The sequence below is a fragment of the Asterias amurensis genome, chromosome 3, assembly GCF_032118995.1.
Source record: "Asterias amurensis chromosome 3, ASM3211899v1".
NCBI lineage: Eukaryota > Metazoa > Echinodermata > Asteroidea > Forcipulatida > Asteriidae > Asterias > Asterias amurensis.
Genome location: NC_092650.1, coordinates 17,392,649 through 17,408,323, shown reverse-complemented (window position 1 = coordinate 17,408,323; position 15,675 = coordinate 17,392,649). Strand labels below are relative to the sequence as shown.

Here is a 15,675-nt window from a genome sequence, read left to right as displayed (position 1 = left end):
GCGCCCTCTTTTGAAATATTTTTGCAAATCAACAAACCTAGCACAGAGTCTAGTCGTGTAAACACGCCCGGCCCGCAGAAGCAGCAAAAGTCCGGGCTTAAAACTGAAATTTTTGCAATATTTTTAGTATAGTTAAAAAAAAAATTAGCCTCTTTAGTTCAAAGGTTGACAGCCCACCATCTGGACTCTGATTAGTCCAACAAATATCGCAGGGTTTTCAGATAATGCGTCGCCGTCGGAAGGCACTTTCGCACCATGGGTCGACTCGAGCCCGACAACGGACGCTCGCACCTGACAACGGCTTGCACGGCCGGGGAGAACCCGGTGCGTATGCCGGGGAAGAGTTGGATATCGTGATGCCAGTGCCGGTGGGTGATATAACTTAAAACAAACAAGATCAAACAATTATAACGGACGAGTAGCCAAAGAACAAAGCTCGAAGTCTATTCTCACTCACTGTCTATACTATCCCTATATAATATAGGCCTACTAATAATATACAAATATTGACTGCTTCGAGTGCTATGGTTAAAACTATGACTCCCGAGGTGATCCCCGGAGCGTTCTATAGCGAAAATAGAACGCTCCGGGGATCACCGAGGGAGTCATAGTTTTTAACCATTGCACGAGTAACAGCAGTCTATTTGTTTTATAACACCCCAAACATTTCTAAATACTGTACTATTATTAAGTTACAGACCTGAATGCTACAATCCACGGACGACGCGAATACAGATTGCAAACACTTTTACTTACTGTGTTGCATGTAGTGTCGTGCAATCCGAAATGGTTACAGACTATTAATTTATCATCCTCGTACACACAACGGACGTCTGGGTACTGCACGCCGTGTGCTAGTCTGTCGGACTAGCGCACGGCGCCGTGTGCTAGTCTTTGGACTAGCGCATGGCAAACCGACGCACTATCACACGGCCGTCGTCTAGCAAAACTAAGACATGTCATGTGACGCGCTCTAAACCAATGAGCAGGCAGAATACTTGCCAGGGGTGTTATAATATAGCCTATCAGTCACTATCACTCAGATATGTCTTAGAAGTTTTTCAATTCAAAGAAAGATTAATTAAACTTTTAATAAATAAAGCTCAGCCAATAAAAATAAATCGCTGAGTTTTTTAATTGTTTGATGTCAGTTGCTTACCTCGGAAACACACGTTTTTTCATGTAAAATGAAATTATCAGAATTGTTTTTACTAATGTTGTACTTAGACCCAGTGACTGGGGCGCTTAGGATTCCTTTTTTCGATGTCAAAATTTCGAGGAGAAAAAAAAGAATCTAGCGCCCAAGTCACTGGGTGTATTGTTTACTACTAGTATACTACAGTACAATCTCTGTAGTGTATAGTATTTGGTTGTATATTAATACAACAACAAAACCTCAAAAGCAGATTAAATATTCCCAGAAGTTTACTTCAAAAAGGCTTCCATATATGTCACACACGTAACCGGAGATAATCCATGAACAAACATCTATACAGAATAGGCCTACTTACTACTGACCACGATTGTAATTACTTGCCACAACGAAACCCTCCCCTCGACCCTTACGACTGTCCAGAGGAGGATACGGCCACGTGGCCATTGTGAGGAGAGTTACGTTATCGCAGCTATTGTTATCGCAACCTATATTGTATTTTGGACTATACTTTAGACTTTAGTTGCAATAACGTTACCCTCCTCTTTGGCCTCCTCCAGGAGGAGAGTTACATTTTAAAAGACAAGTATGTGGACTAATGTACATACCATACTAATGTACTGTAATTTTAAGCGGTAAGCACAGTGTTTTTATTCATGGGAGACCCTCTTTTTGTTTTGTTTCTTCATCACAGATGAGCCTCGAGCAAGTCAGTGTGGTATGTTTTCAACCAGCTTCCCACAAAAAATGTGACAGAATATTGTCGGGCACCATACAACTTGAAAGTGGTCTGAATTTAAACTCAAGAATTGCATCTGGAATCTACAGGCCCCAACATTCAGCAGGAAGCAGGACAACAAATCAAGGGGTCACCAGACTACAGAGGTCCAACTCCACTGACGAGACACTTTCCATGTCATCGAGGACTTCATCCACTCCTGCGAGGAGCGTGAAATTACCAACTCTTACCAAAAACACCCCAAAAAGTAACAGCAGTAAATCAGCCATCAAGCCTTGTCGTAAAAACTTAGGTGGTACCAGTAGTGGTAAAACTACAAAGAGCCAGCCGAATCGAACGAAAAAAGAGCTTGCCAATAATGTAGACTTGAAGCCGGGGTCGGCACAGCAGGGGAATGTCTCTGGTAAGCCCCCAAAGAAACCAAAGAGTGTCCCTCTCTTGGCTGCCATAACACCTGACAATGTTGAGGAGGAGAAGGCTAAGTTTTTCAGCAGCAACTATTCCTACAATCCACAGTTTACGTACAAGACTCCACCGTCTGCTAAATGTCTCCAAAGACATGGGAAGGCCTCCGACAAGCTGATTCAATCGGTGGGTCAAAAATTTAACTATGTATTTTTTACATTTTTTTATTTTTGAGAGATCGCCTAGTATCTCAATGCCACAGAAGCCACTTCAAGGTGAGGGCTACACTTAATTGATTTGGACTATCGACCCAAATCAACTGCAAACAGTGCACGTTGCCACCTACTCCTGAAACAGGGTTACCCCCTTCACAGTCCAAAACGATGTAGGCATGGGTCATCCACTAGAGCCTGGCTAGTAGAACAGAATGCACCTACCCAGCATTTGACCGGGTATCAAAATCAAACCCACACTCTGTTTCTGCTGTACTTTTAAAGCACGCGGACAACATTGGTAACTGTCACTTCATGTGACCCAACAAGAACAATGAAATGAAAAACCTTTGAAATTTTAAAGGCACATTTAATTTGAACCATTTGATTGTTTCAGTCACTATAGAAATTATGTAGAGATACAATAAAACTAACCTGTACAAATTTCATTTTTTTGTGGAAGTGCTTGAGGTAGCGCCCAAAATCTGAAGCAGTTATAAATGTCCGTGCAGGAAGAATAGTTCGTAATCAGAAAACACAATCTGAGAAACGTTTCATGCTCAAATTGAAACTCAAGTATTTAAAAGCGAGTGACCATAGGTTAAATGCTGTTTTTATTTCTGCTTATTCTCCACAGGCTATAAAAATCTTCCAAGTCACCCTTGAAAGATTTAAGACCTATAAGAAGTTTGAAACCTCAACAGGTGGGAGACCCATCACGACCTCCCAGTTCACGTCAATGTTCCACCAGTACCTAGCCCAGGAGGGTCTCGTCAACAAAGTGGCACTCAACCTCAGTGTAACGCTGGTGGCCAGGGCGTTGATGACGAGAATGAACGGCCGGCCAACGCTTAATGTCAGACCGAATATCTTGAAGTCACAGTGGTCAGACGGTTTGTTGAGGCATGAAATAGGTATGGGATACATATCATCTTGTCATTTATTTTTGTTTGTAAATATTTGAAGTATAACCTGTGCTGCCATTTGCCAGGTTGCATCATAAACTTTGGTGTATACTGCAGTGACAAAGGTTGAATGACTGGCACCCCAAACAAAGACGCTGACAAAATAGGGAGACTACCAACATTAGGGCTAGACATGCCAGTTGGTAGAGCTTTGGTACTTTAATCCAGAGGTTGCAGGTTCGAGTCCTGCACTAGTAGTTTTTTTACCTTGTTCAACCTCGCATCATTTGGGTGACTTCAACCATTAATCTTTAGAGTTGTATTTTAAATTTTGAACACAAAAGTGTTTGCGTTAATTGTGTGTTTGCGCAAGAGTGGTGTAGTTTGTTGGTGAACGTGCAGTTTGTCACAAGTGCACCATGACATCTAGCCATTGGCTTTAACTTTCCTGTTACTGATCACATTATTTCTTTTGTAGAATTTGGTAGCCAATTGAATAAACTAGCTTTGGGGCCACTCACTCCTATTCAGAGATATTCTGCCATGAATACGTCTATTTATAACTTTCCATAATTCCCTTCTTCTGTGTTTTATCAAGGCACCCATTATATCCGAAGCGCAAACAACTGCGAACACCCGTGGAGTTCAGCCAAGGTTCGAAGAAGTCATCGAATTGGTCCAGTCAAAGCAACAGAAGAAGGCATCGCAAGTCTTCACAGCGTCTTACTCCGCAAGGAGCCTGTCTTGTTCCGCTCAGCGATGTTGTACTACTCCACCTACACTGCCTCCAAGATGTCTTTTGTCGGCTTGTTTGCCGATTTGGGAGAGTACGTCGAGGATCCCGATATAAGATGGGAGTACTGCTTGAGAGCAAAGCGTGGTCAGGTCGACACGTCTAAACCAGGTCAGTGCTAGTCTCACTCTTCCTTGTTGCCTCTTCAATTTTTCAATGGAGGTGCCCTTTGCAAAATAAAAATGGCCTTGCCCTCTCAAAGACAACATTCCAGGCCTGGGACTACAAACTATTATGTCTGAGATCTTACAGCAAATGTAGAATTCTTGAGGATTTGCAGCCAGCCACCTAAACTTCTGTAATTGTACACTACAGAGGAGTTACATTAAGACAATATTGTTGGGTTGAGAAAACTATCAAAGCAGTTTTTCCTTGGAGTCAATGTTTCTTATAAACTTGTCCATTGAACAGGAAAAGCTCTTTTGCACCACGTGTCAGATTACGACCATCACAATCCTTGGAAGTCTTTTCTAATGCAAGACACGTGGTTCAAACCAGCAAGAAGAACAAATTAAACTCCACATGAACGATGAGTGAACCTACATGTAGCTGGTGAAGTTTCAATACACAGTTCTGTGTGTTTTAAAGACAGTACGTATTGGCCTCTGACTGGCAACCCAAACAAAGATATTGACATGATGTATGTAGGCAGATCACCCACATTTAAGGCTAGAAAGCTCAGTTGGTAAAATGCTGGCACATAAATCCAAAGGTTACAAGGTCCTCTCTAGTAGGGTTGTCTTTGTTCAACCCAAAATTAAATACAGTACAAATTCAGTTATGTTCCAGTTAACTTGTCACTGTACTTACACAAAAATCTCTTCGGATGACATGACCATTTTCATAATTTCAGGATGTTTTAAGAAAGACCAAGTGTACTTGGAAGGTGCCTTAAAGGTTCTACGCTATCGCCACGTCATCGACTTCCACACCCTGTACAAACTCGGGAAAGTCGCTCTGGAAGATGTGGAGAACTTAAAGGGTCATGCGGACCTCGACTCTCCCAACCTGAAAATCCCAACCTTTATGGAAGACCTCAAGGAATATCGTAAAAGACTAGACTACATCGTGCTGAAGAATGGGCTAAACGATGAAGAATTGGCTGTTCTTTATCCAGAGGAGTCACCATGTAAGGCAGTGGCTGTTACATTGCCAGTGGAACGCGAAGAGAGTTGTGATGTTTTGGAGGAGGCAGGGCTAAGTTCTGATGCGGATGATAATTCAGAAGTACATTAGCCGATGAGTTGCCAGTGAATAATTCATTAGTATATTAGCCGATGAATTGCCAGTGGGTATAATCAAAGTGGATCCACATGGATTTAGTTGACGACCCATGCTGTACTTAGACTAAATCGGGTGACAAAACGGGATCCAGCAAGTTGTTTATTACAAGTGGGAGGGATAGGGGATTGGTTTAGCTTCATTTGAGCAATTTGAAATGCTTTATGCCATGGTCAGGCATGCAACTGTAACTTCACTAAAAGAGAGGAAATTTCAAAATGTCAATGATTTTGTATAGTATTCAAAAAATTTGTATGGTAAAAATGAGATTACAAAAAGAGGAAATCAGCTGATCCTAGGAAAAGTTGCATGCTTGCATGGTTCTCCCCGTACAAGCTTGCACGTCCGACTGATACACGCAATTGGTGTGTCGGTACGGCCAACAAAATATATATGGAACTATTTCATGTATAATTTCACCAACAAAAATCAAGAGAAGACCATAGAATGTTCTAGATTTCACAGTAAGGCTTTAAACACCAAGACCTACACCAAGTAGAAACCATTCCAAAGACCTTGCTTCAATTTGGCCAAACTTCATAAAATTTAGGTCCAGTGAATGCCCCAAAATTTTGAAAATTGCCGGGGCAAACCTAGAATTGTGGACAAGTCATTAATGGTCTTCCGCAGTGAGATAGTCGAGTTGTGACGGTGCTCTCGCGAGATCACTGCTCTTGCGCGAACTGCTGGTTGCCGTCTTCTACTCCCCATTAACTAAATGGGACCGTAGTCATGGAAAGCAGTAGTCTTGCGGGAGTCTGGAATCACAGGATTCTTGGGGAGAGTTGGAATGCTATCACCGCGACAGACATTTAACGACTTGTCCACAAGTCTAGGGCCAACCCTAAAAGAGATATGTTGCAATCTTTCAAGAAATGAAATGTCGTAAGCAATACTAAGATGTTCATAATATTTTATTTCATTAGCAATGTTAACAGTGTTAAAATATATAAGCTCAGGAAATTCTTTCCATTTCATGCATCAACACCTAAATAGAGAAGTACAACCGATACAAATATGATGGGCAACGGTAATCCCTTAGCCAGGTATGCCAAGTAGACTTGAAATCACAAAGGTTACTACTGTGGCTACAAGTTTTTGTTAATAGTATCAACAATTTTTTTGTTAAGCAGTCTGAAAAAAGACTCTATTTGCCAACTGAAGGTTGTTAATTGTCATTATGCCAACACAGTTAACATGGTTAAAGTACATGCATGATTTAAAGAGGGGCTCCAAGGTTAAATTCAGTTTAAAGGCATTGGACGCTATTGGTAATAACTCAAAATAATTATAAGCATAAAACCTCACTTGGGAACCTCACAAGTAATGGGAAGAGGTTGGTGTTATAAAAATTGTGAGAAACGGCGACGTAGTTTTCGAGAAAGAAGTAATTTTCCACGAATTTGATTTTGAGACCGCAAGTTTAAAATTTGAGGTCTCGAAATCAAGCATCTGAAAGCACACAACTTCGTGTGACAAGGGTGTTTTCTCTTTCATTATTACCTCGCAACTTTGATGACCGATTGAGCTCAAATTGTCACAGTAAGGTTCACATTTATAACAAAACAAATACCTAATAACGTTGTCAAATATCCGAATATTGGAATTAATATCTTTTGGGCAAGATTGAACAAATAGTTTTCTTTTTAGATAAGTGTGGTTCGATCACTGGGCACTTAGTAGGTTGTCATTGCAATGGGCTCTTAGTGTAAGAACGTAAGAACAAACACTATATTTTTTTATATTTCTATGTATGAAAAACTAAGAGAGAATAAAAATCAAATACTTGTAATCGTTCGTATTTGCTGTATTTTGGTATTTTTGTGTGTTATTATTACAGTCATATTTTTTTGTGATTTTAATGCTTTCAGTTGTCAATGGAATACAGTTGTCTGTATTTTTAATGCAGACGTCACTAAAGAAATGAAATAGTTTAATTAAAAGGTGAAATGTTTTGAACAATTTCCAAAATATTAAATATACAGGTTTAAAAAAGTAACAAAAATAAAACTTTGTCTTTGATTATATGTTGTAAACAACTCATGAGTGAGGCAGTTCTTAGAACCATTATGATGGATGGGTGGGGGAAGGGCAGGGGACAAAGGTCCAGGTCTTACACTTGGATTACAAAGGCTGAACACAAGATTTTTACAATTTGAAAGAACTTGGAAGATTAACTATCATATAAAATTGCAACACAATTATCATTTGAACACCTAGCAGGGTTGATACGTGCGCGTTACAAGTATTTCATATTATTTATTATTTATTATAATGAATAGGGTAGATGGCCTTAGCTTTCGATCCAATCCGGACCTTCTTCAGAGGCATAAAACAAGTACAAACAAATACATATCCATTTATAGGAAAAGAGAGGGGGAAAGGAATTAAGGGAAGGATCCAGAAAGACGCGGGAAAATAACAGCCAATCAAAGTTTTTATTTCAGAGACAACATTACGGTCAGTGGCATTACAGTTTTCCTTGCCTACATGGAGCCCAAGCTGAGTTCTTATTTGGCAAAATTGGGTTCATTCCTTGTCAACAACTAAAAATAAATTGGTTTCATATGTTAGCTATAACTTCTAAGTGGAAAGAAAGTGGTGACAAAAACTTGATTTTTTTGGTGTCATGTCCATGTTTGCTATGAATTGCCCCCCTGATTTCCTGCGTTTTCTACTTTAGTTATGAAGTACAAAAACTAGTTCTGGTATAGTAAAGATAGACATAATATATTTCTAATTCTGGTATGGAGTTAATAAAAACAGCTCTTTGAGATAAACAATTCTACATATTCTAACAAATATTTTGTATAACTATTTATCCTGCACCGTACCTTTAAAGCCATTATACACTTTCGGTACAGAAATGTTCACAGATTTACAAGTAATTTACAGGGTTTACAGAAGGCAATGGTGAAAGACTTCTCTTGAAATATTGTTCCATGAAATGCTTTACTTTTTGAGAAAACATTAAAACAATATCAATTCTCGATAGCGAGAATTACGGATTTATTTTAAAACACATGTCATGACACGGCGAAACGTGCAGAAACAAGAGTAGGTTTTCCCGTTATTTTCTCCCAACTCTGATGACCGATTGAGCCTAAATTTTCACAGGTTTGTTATTTTATATTATTAGTTGTGATACACGAAGTGTTGGACTTGGACAATACTGTTTACCGAAAGTGTATAATGGCTTTAAGGCATCGGAGAGTAGTGTTCTTCTACTGAAGGCACACGACTAATTATTCTCATTTTGGTCTTTGATATTTTTTCACTCGATATCAAAGTCATAGATACCGTTGATGTAGTTGCTGAAAAACTTGAGGATCACTGAGTCTGGTAGTGCTGCCTGCTGGACTGCTGTGTCTTGCTTCATAGCATCACGGTAAGCTGTCAACTACAATGGACAACAATGACAAATAAGTTGGGACGTGCTTTACAAATGATATTAATATATCCACACAAATGGTTTTCCCTCACATTGTCACTGTCTAACCATTCAGTAATTTTCACATGGCTTCTGATTGATTGATAAACTATGCCAGTCTCCTAATGTTAATTTATCTATACAGTACACAGTCAACCCTCCTACTTTCTTAACCTTCAATATCATTTACATGGTTTTATTTGATAAACTGATTGATAGATATGCCTGCCAAATGATACCGTATAGTTAATTGATCTATACCACCTATACAGTACACAGTCAACCCTTCTACTTCCTTACCCTTCAATATCATTTACATGGTTTTATTTGATAAACTGATCGATAGATATGCCTGCCAAATGATACCGTTGATGTTAATTGATCTATACCACCTATACAGTACACAGTCAACCCTTCTACTTCCTTACCCTTCAATATCATTTACATGGTTTTATTTGATAAACTGATCGATAGATATGCCTGCCAAATGATACCGTTGATGTTAATTGATCTATACCACCTATACAGTACACAGTCAACCCTTCTACTTCCTTACCCTTCAATATCATTTACATGGTTTTATTTGATAAACTGATCGATAGATATGCCTGCCAAATGATACCGTTGATGTTAATTGATCTATACCACCTATACAGTACATAGTCAACCCTTCTACTTCCTTACCCTTCAATATCATTTACATGGTTTTATTTGATAAACTGATTGATAGATATACCTGCCAAATGATACCGTATAATTAATTGATCTATACCACCTATACAGTACACAGTCAACCCTTCTACTTCCTTACCCTTCAATATCATTTACATGGTTTTATTTGATAAACTGATTGATAGATATACCTGCCAAATGATACCGTATAATTAATTGATCTATACCACCTATACAGTACACAGTCAACCCTTCTACTTCCTTACCCTTCAATATCATTCACATGGTTTTAATTTATATACAAACTATGCCAGCCTACAAAACGATATTATGGAATGAATACATCTACACAGTACACAGTCAACTCCACAGATTCATACTATTCAATGGTTTCGAATGATATGCTTACAATAATGGGATGGGAACTTTTTAACTTCATCAAAATGTTTCTTGAAATATGGTAACCCTTACAAATTACAGTCCCAAATCCTTCTTTATCAAATTACAAAGGTAAACAGTTCAAAAGGACTGGGACAGCCTGTATAGGTCTAAACAAAAAGTGCTTTCACTGGGTCAGACATTACAATCTGACCTAAGTTCAGACAATGTGGAAAGGCGAAAGGAGCGACATGGTAGGGTTGAGGCCAAATGTTAGCAAGAATATTGAGTTCTCAAGATTCTTGTTACTTGAGAGTGGGCAATTGAAATGATAAAAATAATAATGACAACTGCAATGAATTCAACTTATTAAATTCTTGTTGAGACCATTCAACAACATGTATATGTATCTATGATACACTGCACTGGTTGAAGTAACCATCAAATCTTGTTATACCTCGGTAAAAAACTGTGAAGTTTGATTGGTCGAGAACCAATCATGTGACGCGCAACAAAACCGCATGTGACGCGCAACAAAACCGCATGTTACAAAACAAAAACGCATGTTACATGGCTCGACGGGCCGGGTAACATGAAAAGTGATGTACACCGGTGTACATCACCTTGATCGTTCCCAGGGTTGGTCGATTTCCAGCACTGTGTACGAAACAACCACGAGTTCGATGGAATTGTTTCTTGTTCGTCTGCTTATTTAACAATGAATAGTCCGTCGTAATAATGTTTGAAGATGACACAGACAACAGAACTTCGAGAAGAGGAATAACAATTATACAAAGGTATAACCAAAACAATTGTTGCCCGCTGTGACGGGGTCCATGGGTTTTGTACACCCTCAAGGGAAAATGGCACCCTCGGCCTCGCCTCGGGTACCATTTTCCCCCTCGAGTGTACAAAACTCCATGGATCCCGTCACAGCGTGCAACAACTGTATAATGTACTCATTTAGAACTCTGATAATCATCACAAATAAAAAATCACAAAACAAATGTTAAACATTTCAATTCACAAGTAAACACTTAAAAAATTGCAAAACAGAATATATGGTAAACAAATTTCAGTCACTGCAATACATTTTCTGAATGACTGTAAACAAAACACAATGCTTATTATAAGTACAAACACATTCAACATTTTCATCGGTAATTAAGTTCTCATGAGAATTACAGTCAATGCTTCACAGTCCCTATAGACCTTATGCATTGACGTCATCCAGCCACCATTTTAGAGGTACAACAGTGATGAAACAATAAAAATAAACAGATTCGTACGCTAATGAACAGCCTCCTTTTGACCTCTGGGTGAGGGCGCCCTACTGAAATGACATCATGTGCATCAGGTCTAAACACCAATCAAAGGTTTGGCAAAGACTTTGACTCTGGCTTAGCCTCTTGCTTAGCTTCTGGCTTGGGCTCTGTCCACCTGTTTGAAGGTTTATACTTTCATTTTCAAATAAATTAATGGAGCCACAGCAGAAGTTTTAAAAAGGATCATACGTCAATGTTAAATAGCAATGCAAAGATATCCAGTACCAAGGTTAAAGCAATGACTTCAGCAAAATCCTTTCAAGTAATTCTTAATAATAAATAATAAATGTAGAAACAATACTTACAGTTGGAAACTTATCGAAGGGGAATTTATCGCCGAACACGACCTGACGTTCAAACCAAGGCCAGATCAAGTAGTCCAACATCCCGGGCTTGGATCCTTCAAAATAAAACGATGGAAACAAATGAAGTTGATTGATTGATTGATTGATTGATTGAATTTAGTCAGATAGAAATACAGCAAGAACGTGCCAAAAATACAACAACAGGAGAAATGACAATGAAATAAGATAAACCAAAATAGAACACAAGATAGAAATACTGCACAAAAGTTATTTTGTCTTTCATCGGTTTTTTTCTGTCCAAGCTATGGTGGATGTAGTGTAGAATGATGGGATAGGGTTGTGGGTATTAACAGTAGAGTTGTGGGGGAAAAAGTTTGAGATCCCTAAACAGAATTATGATTATCCACCGAATCAAACAAAAGACTTACCTCCGAAAAACGGTGTATTCCTCTCTTTGAGTTTCTCCTCAATCACAGCGAGATGAGTCAGATATTCCTGGAACCACTTCTCTTCCTCTCCTTTGACAGGATAGTAGGAGCACTTGAAGAAAGCTGGACTTACCTAAATGAAAGTCACACAAAATCTATGAAAAAACTTCCACTAAAAATGTGTTTGTCTACTTGCATGCGATTAAGCTTTTTGTAAAGAAGCCCACCAGACTAGTACATGTAAGTAGTAAACTGTGCAATTTGAATTGAGTGGTGATGGGTGAGTCAAAAGGGTGGGGTTGGGATCTTAGCTATGACACTAGAGCAAGACACTTTACTAAAACTTCAGTCATTCAAGAACCACACCTTTCAACAGTGAAACCTCGCAAGCTTGCCTGGTACGATCATGTGACCCTTCACGCCGCCCTGTCCAAAAACTATCCTCCAAGAAACAGTTGAGGGCAAGCAACAGAGAGCAGACAAAGGAAATTCTGATCTGACAACATCCGCAACACGACAGGCCGAAAACATAGCTGTCCTTGTAGGCACGTCTAAGGACCGAGAACTGTTGCGATCCCCGACAGCAGATGCATCCATCATGGTACCCCAATGACCAGAAGCCAATTACATAGAGCTGCTTAAGCAAAAAATTTGCTTAAGCACGAAAATAGCTTGCTTATTTTACACAGGTAACTGGCCAAAATTTCATGCCATTATACATTGCTTAGGACTGGTATTTAGCGGTTGTTTATTTAACATATTAATTGAGTGGAGTCTTGGCCGGTTATCTGATTTTACTAAGCAAGGATTTTTTTGCTTAAGCAGCTCTATGAAATTGGGCCCAGTACAACAGTCTCAGGAAATGAGTGAAATGAACTTTCCAACAACATTTCTTCTCATACATACCTTGCTGGAGTGGTAATCCAGGACCATCTTATCTCGGGCTTTCTGGTAAGGGTCTTCTGGCCAGAGTGGATTGCTACTAAATGCATCATCGAGGTAGTCACATATGATGGCAGAGTCGGTTACGATCTTCTCATCGCTCTCTAAGCATGGCGTGGAGCCTAGAGGGTTCTTGGTGAAGTACCATTCTGGTTTCTGCTTCAGGTTAATGTTAATGATGTGGTACCTGACCATTTACATATTAAGAGAGAACAAAATGCAGATGTTACCAATAGGTAATGATTAATGGTAATAGACACTATCGGGTAAGAAGTAGGTCTACTGCAGCTGGATAGCATAATGCATCTTGAGAAACTGTTCACTTTGAAAACTGTTAGAACGATTCATGCATGAATAATTCCTCAGATTAGGTGGGATACTGAGGCCAGAGATGCTATTGGCATGATTGGGTCACCTTGCTAAACTAGGCCTACACATGTGTGTACAATATGGTTGAGATTTGACATTCTTTGTGAAAATAATGATTTTTTTTTGCTGTTTACCCGTCTAGTAGACACTGCACTCAGCTGAAACTTTCACATGTAACTGGTATTGTATCTAGATAATTTTGCCCAAATATCAGCATTACATTGACCAAACCCAATCTATGAACCTTCATTTATTTAAATGTCTGATCAACTCACGTTATTTCCTTAGCTGCAAGAGTAAGTCTTGCTCTGTGTGCAAAGGGACAGAATCCGTTGCTATAGAGACGAACCTTTCCTTGCTCAAGAGGCGGCAAAGGGTCCCCTGGACAGATGCAAACAAAATATTATGTACAGATAGACTTGCCACAATGTAGGCCTAAGTTTATTGTAAAGTAGATTCTAATATTATATGGCAAATTGATTAGTCTTTGCTGTATCTGACTGTCACTTTGTCACCCATTATAATAAGTTAGAGTACAAAAAAGTTGCGATAATCATAACCCCAATTATCCCCACCTGTGTGGCCTAAACCCCAATCCTCTTGAAAATCCGTTCCCATTGGTCAGATGGGGTTTACAATTATTGCAATAAATAGACTTCAAAGTTTAAAAAGTGTAGTGCGTTTAACTTGGCAACGGTAACGTAGCCCACTTTACATAAATAACTTTTGATGAGGCATTCACTCTGGACCCTTTCGGTTCAGAAAAAAAATAAAAGTTCACAGATTTACACATAATTTACAGGGTTTACAGAAGGTAATGGTGAAAGACTTCTCTTGAAATATTAGTCCATGAAATGCTTTACTTTTTGAGAAAACGATAAAACAATATAAATTCTCGTTAGCGAGAATTACGGATTTGTTATAAACACATGTCATGACACGGCGAAACGCGCGAAAACCGGAGTGGGTTTTCCCGTTATTTTCTCCCAACTCCGATGTCCGATTGAGCCTAAATTTCCACAGGATTGTTATTTTATATATAAGTTGTGATACACGAAGTGTGGGACTTGGACAATACGGAAAAGTTTCCGTATGGCGCCACCACTTTTTCATTCGAAATAAAATAATATAGTATCTAATTTACCTGATAGATATATATCCCTTTTTGTAAAAATGAGTGAAAAAGTGGTGGCGCCATACGGAAAGTTATCCGACAATACTGTTTACCGAAAGTGTATAACGGCTTTAAAACTTGGCAGTTTAAAAATACAGTCATATTATCGAGAAAAAAAGTGTCATGTCATTGCTTCCATACAGTATCCGTACCTAACCCATACACATTCTTCGGGTCTTATTTATAATACAATTCCGTGGCACTAGTAATAGTACTGGCAATTTACAACCATGCCACTAATTGTCTGCCTAAGGAAAACCAATCCAAAACCCCACTGAAATACCATGTTTAGGTTTAGTTTTATCACAACATAACTTGAATTTTCCCAAATTCAATGAACTGCCTTTAGTGTGGTTGAATTACCGGTGCTCTACACGTACTTCCAGTGCACCGTGTGTGTGCATGGTGTGTGCGCCTACAGTCAGGATAGTCTACACTATGACATTGACATTACATTCTGCTGTACCGTGATTGTAAATACACAGGAAATAAACAATTATAACAACGAAATTTCACTTAAGTTTCATCTTTACATATTAAACATACGTACCAGTTACAAGGTGCTTTGTTTGCTGAGGTTGCGGCATCTTGTCATTCGTTCTCCCGGTGAAAATGTGGTGAACAAAAAAAAACTCGGTCACCGGCGACGTTTCTTCCGGACTCTATGCACCCCTCTGTATATGACTAGACTACGGAACCGGCGGAGGTTTGTAAACAAAAAGCGCGTACGTGCAGCATGCAGATATCGAGGCCACTGCTAAGTAATGGGCGTGTTTGGGGGAGGGAGGGGGCGGGGCTGCACCGGGGGGGGGGGCTGCACCAAGAACATGTTCAGAAACGGCCGCACCAACTCAACTAGTGACACGTTCAAAAAGGCCCATTAAAGTATTCATTTTTGACCGTGGACACTGTCAAGTACCATGTGAAATGACCCTTCAAAAAGAATTTTTCACGTTTTGGGGAAAGAAGTCTAATTTTGTCACAACAAGATACAATGGCCCAAGTTTGACTCACCAAATATGAAAAGACCAATGTTGGCCCTAATCACAACCGAAAGGAAAAATTTTACGAGACCCCTGGCAAGTTGGTTCTGTGGGGTCCAAAACTAGGTTAAAAATGTTCTAGAAACATGTATATTATACTCTCTAATGCATGATGCGAAAG

At 39.3% G+C, this 15,675-nt stretch overlaps 2 protein-coding genes across 2 annotated transcripts; one reads left to right on the top strand and one right to left on the bottom strand.

The window, feature by feature from the left end:
- Positions 1–53: 53 nt before the first annotated feature.
- On the top strand, positions 54–7,970 carry LOC139934664 (microtubule-associated tyrosine carboxypeptidase 1-like). Its single transcript, XM_071928997.1, has 5 exons — positions 54–368; positions 1,848–2,483; positions 3,147–3,423; positions 4,013–4,318; positions 5,061–7,970. The coding sequence occupies exons 1-5, from the start codon at positions 225–227 to the stop codon at positions 5,441–5,443; spliced, it is 1,746 nt and encodes a 581-aa protein (XP_071785098.1). The 5' UTR covers positions 54–224; the 3' UTR covers positions 5,444–7,970.
- Positions 7,315–15,200, bottom strand: LOC139934665 (glutathione S-transferase omega-2-like). The gene is made up of 6 exons (XM_071928998.1): positions 15,062–15,200; positions 13,613–13,718; positions 12,933–13,155; positions 12,027–12,159; positions 11,599–11,693; positions 7,315–8,888 (listed from the first exon to the last, which is right to left on the bottom strand). Exons 1-6 carry the CDS (start codon positions 15,096–15,098, stop codon positions 8,763–8,765), a joined length of 720 nt encoding a protein of 239 aa, XP_071785099.1. The 5' UTR covers positions 15,099–15,200; the 3' UTR covers positions 7,315–8,762.
- Positions 15,201–15,675: the final 475 nt, after the last annotated feature.

Excerpts from the sequence above, each read along its gene's own strand:
- LOC139934664 (XM_071928997.1), top strand. The coding sequence starts at position 225 with ATGCGTCGCCGTCGGAAGGCACTTTCGCACCATGGGTCGACTCGAGCC. Across the intron at positions 369-1,847 it reads ATATCGTGATGCCAGTGCCG|ATGAGCCTCGAGCAAGTCAG; the intron begins GTGGGTGATATA and ends TCTTCATCACAG. Across the intron at positions 4,319-5,060 it reads GGTCGACACGTCTAAACCAG|GATGTTTTAAGAAAGACCAA; the intron begins GTCAGTGCTAGT and ends TCATAATTTCAG.
- LOC139934665 (XM_071928998.1), bottom strand. The coding sequence starts at position 15,098 with ATGCCGCAACCTCAGCAAACAAAGCACCTTGTAACTG. Across the intron at positions 13,719-15,061 it reads AACAAAGCACCTTGTAACTG|GGGACCCTTTGCCGCCTCTT; the intron begins GTACGTATGTTT and ends GCATCTGTCCAG. Across the intron at positions 8,889-11,598 it reads CCTTCGATAAGTTTCCAACT|TTGACAGCTTACCGTGATGC; the intron begins GTAAGTATTGTT and ends TGTCCATTGTAG.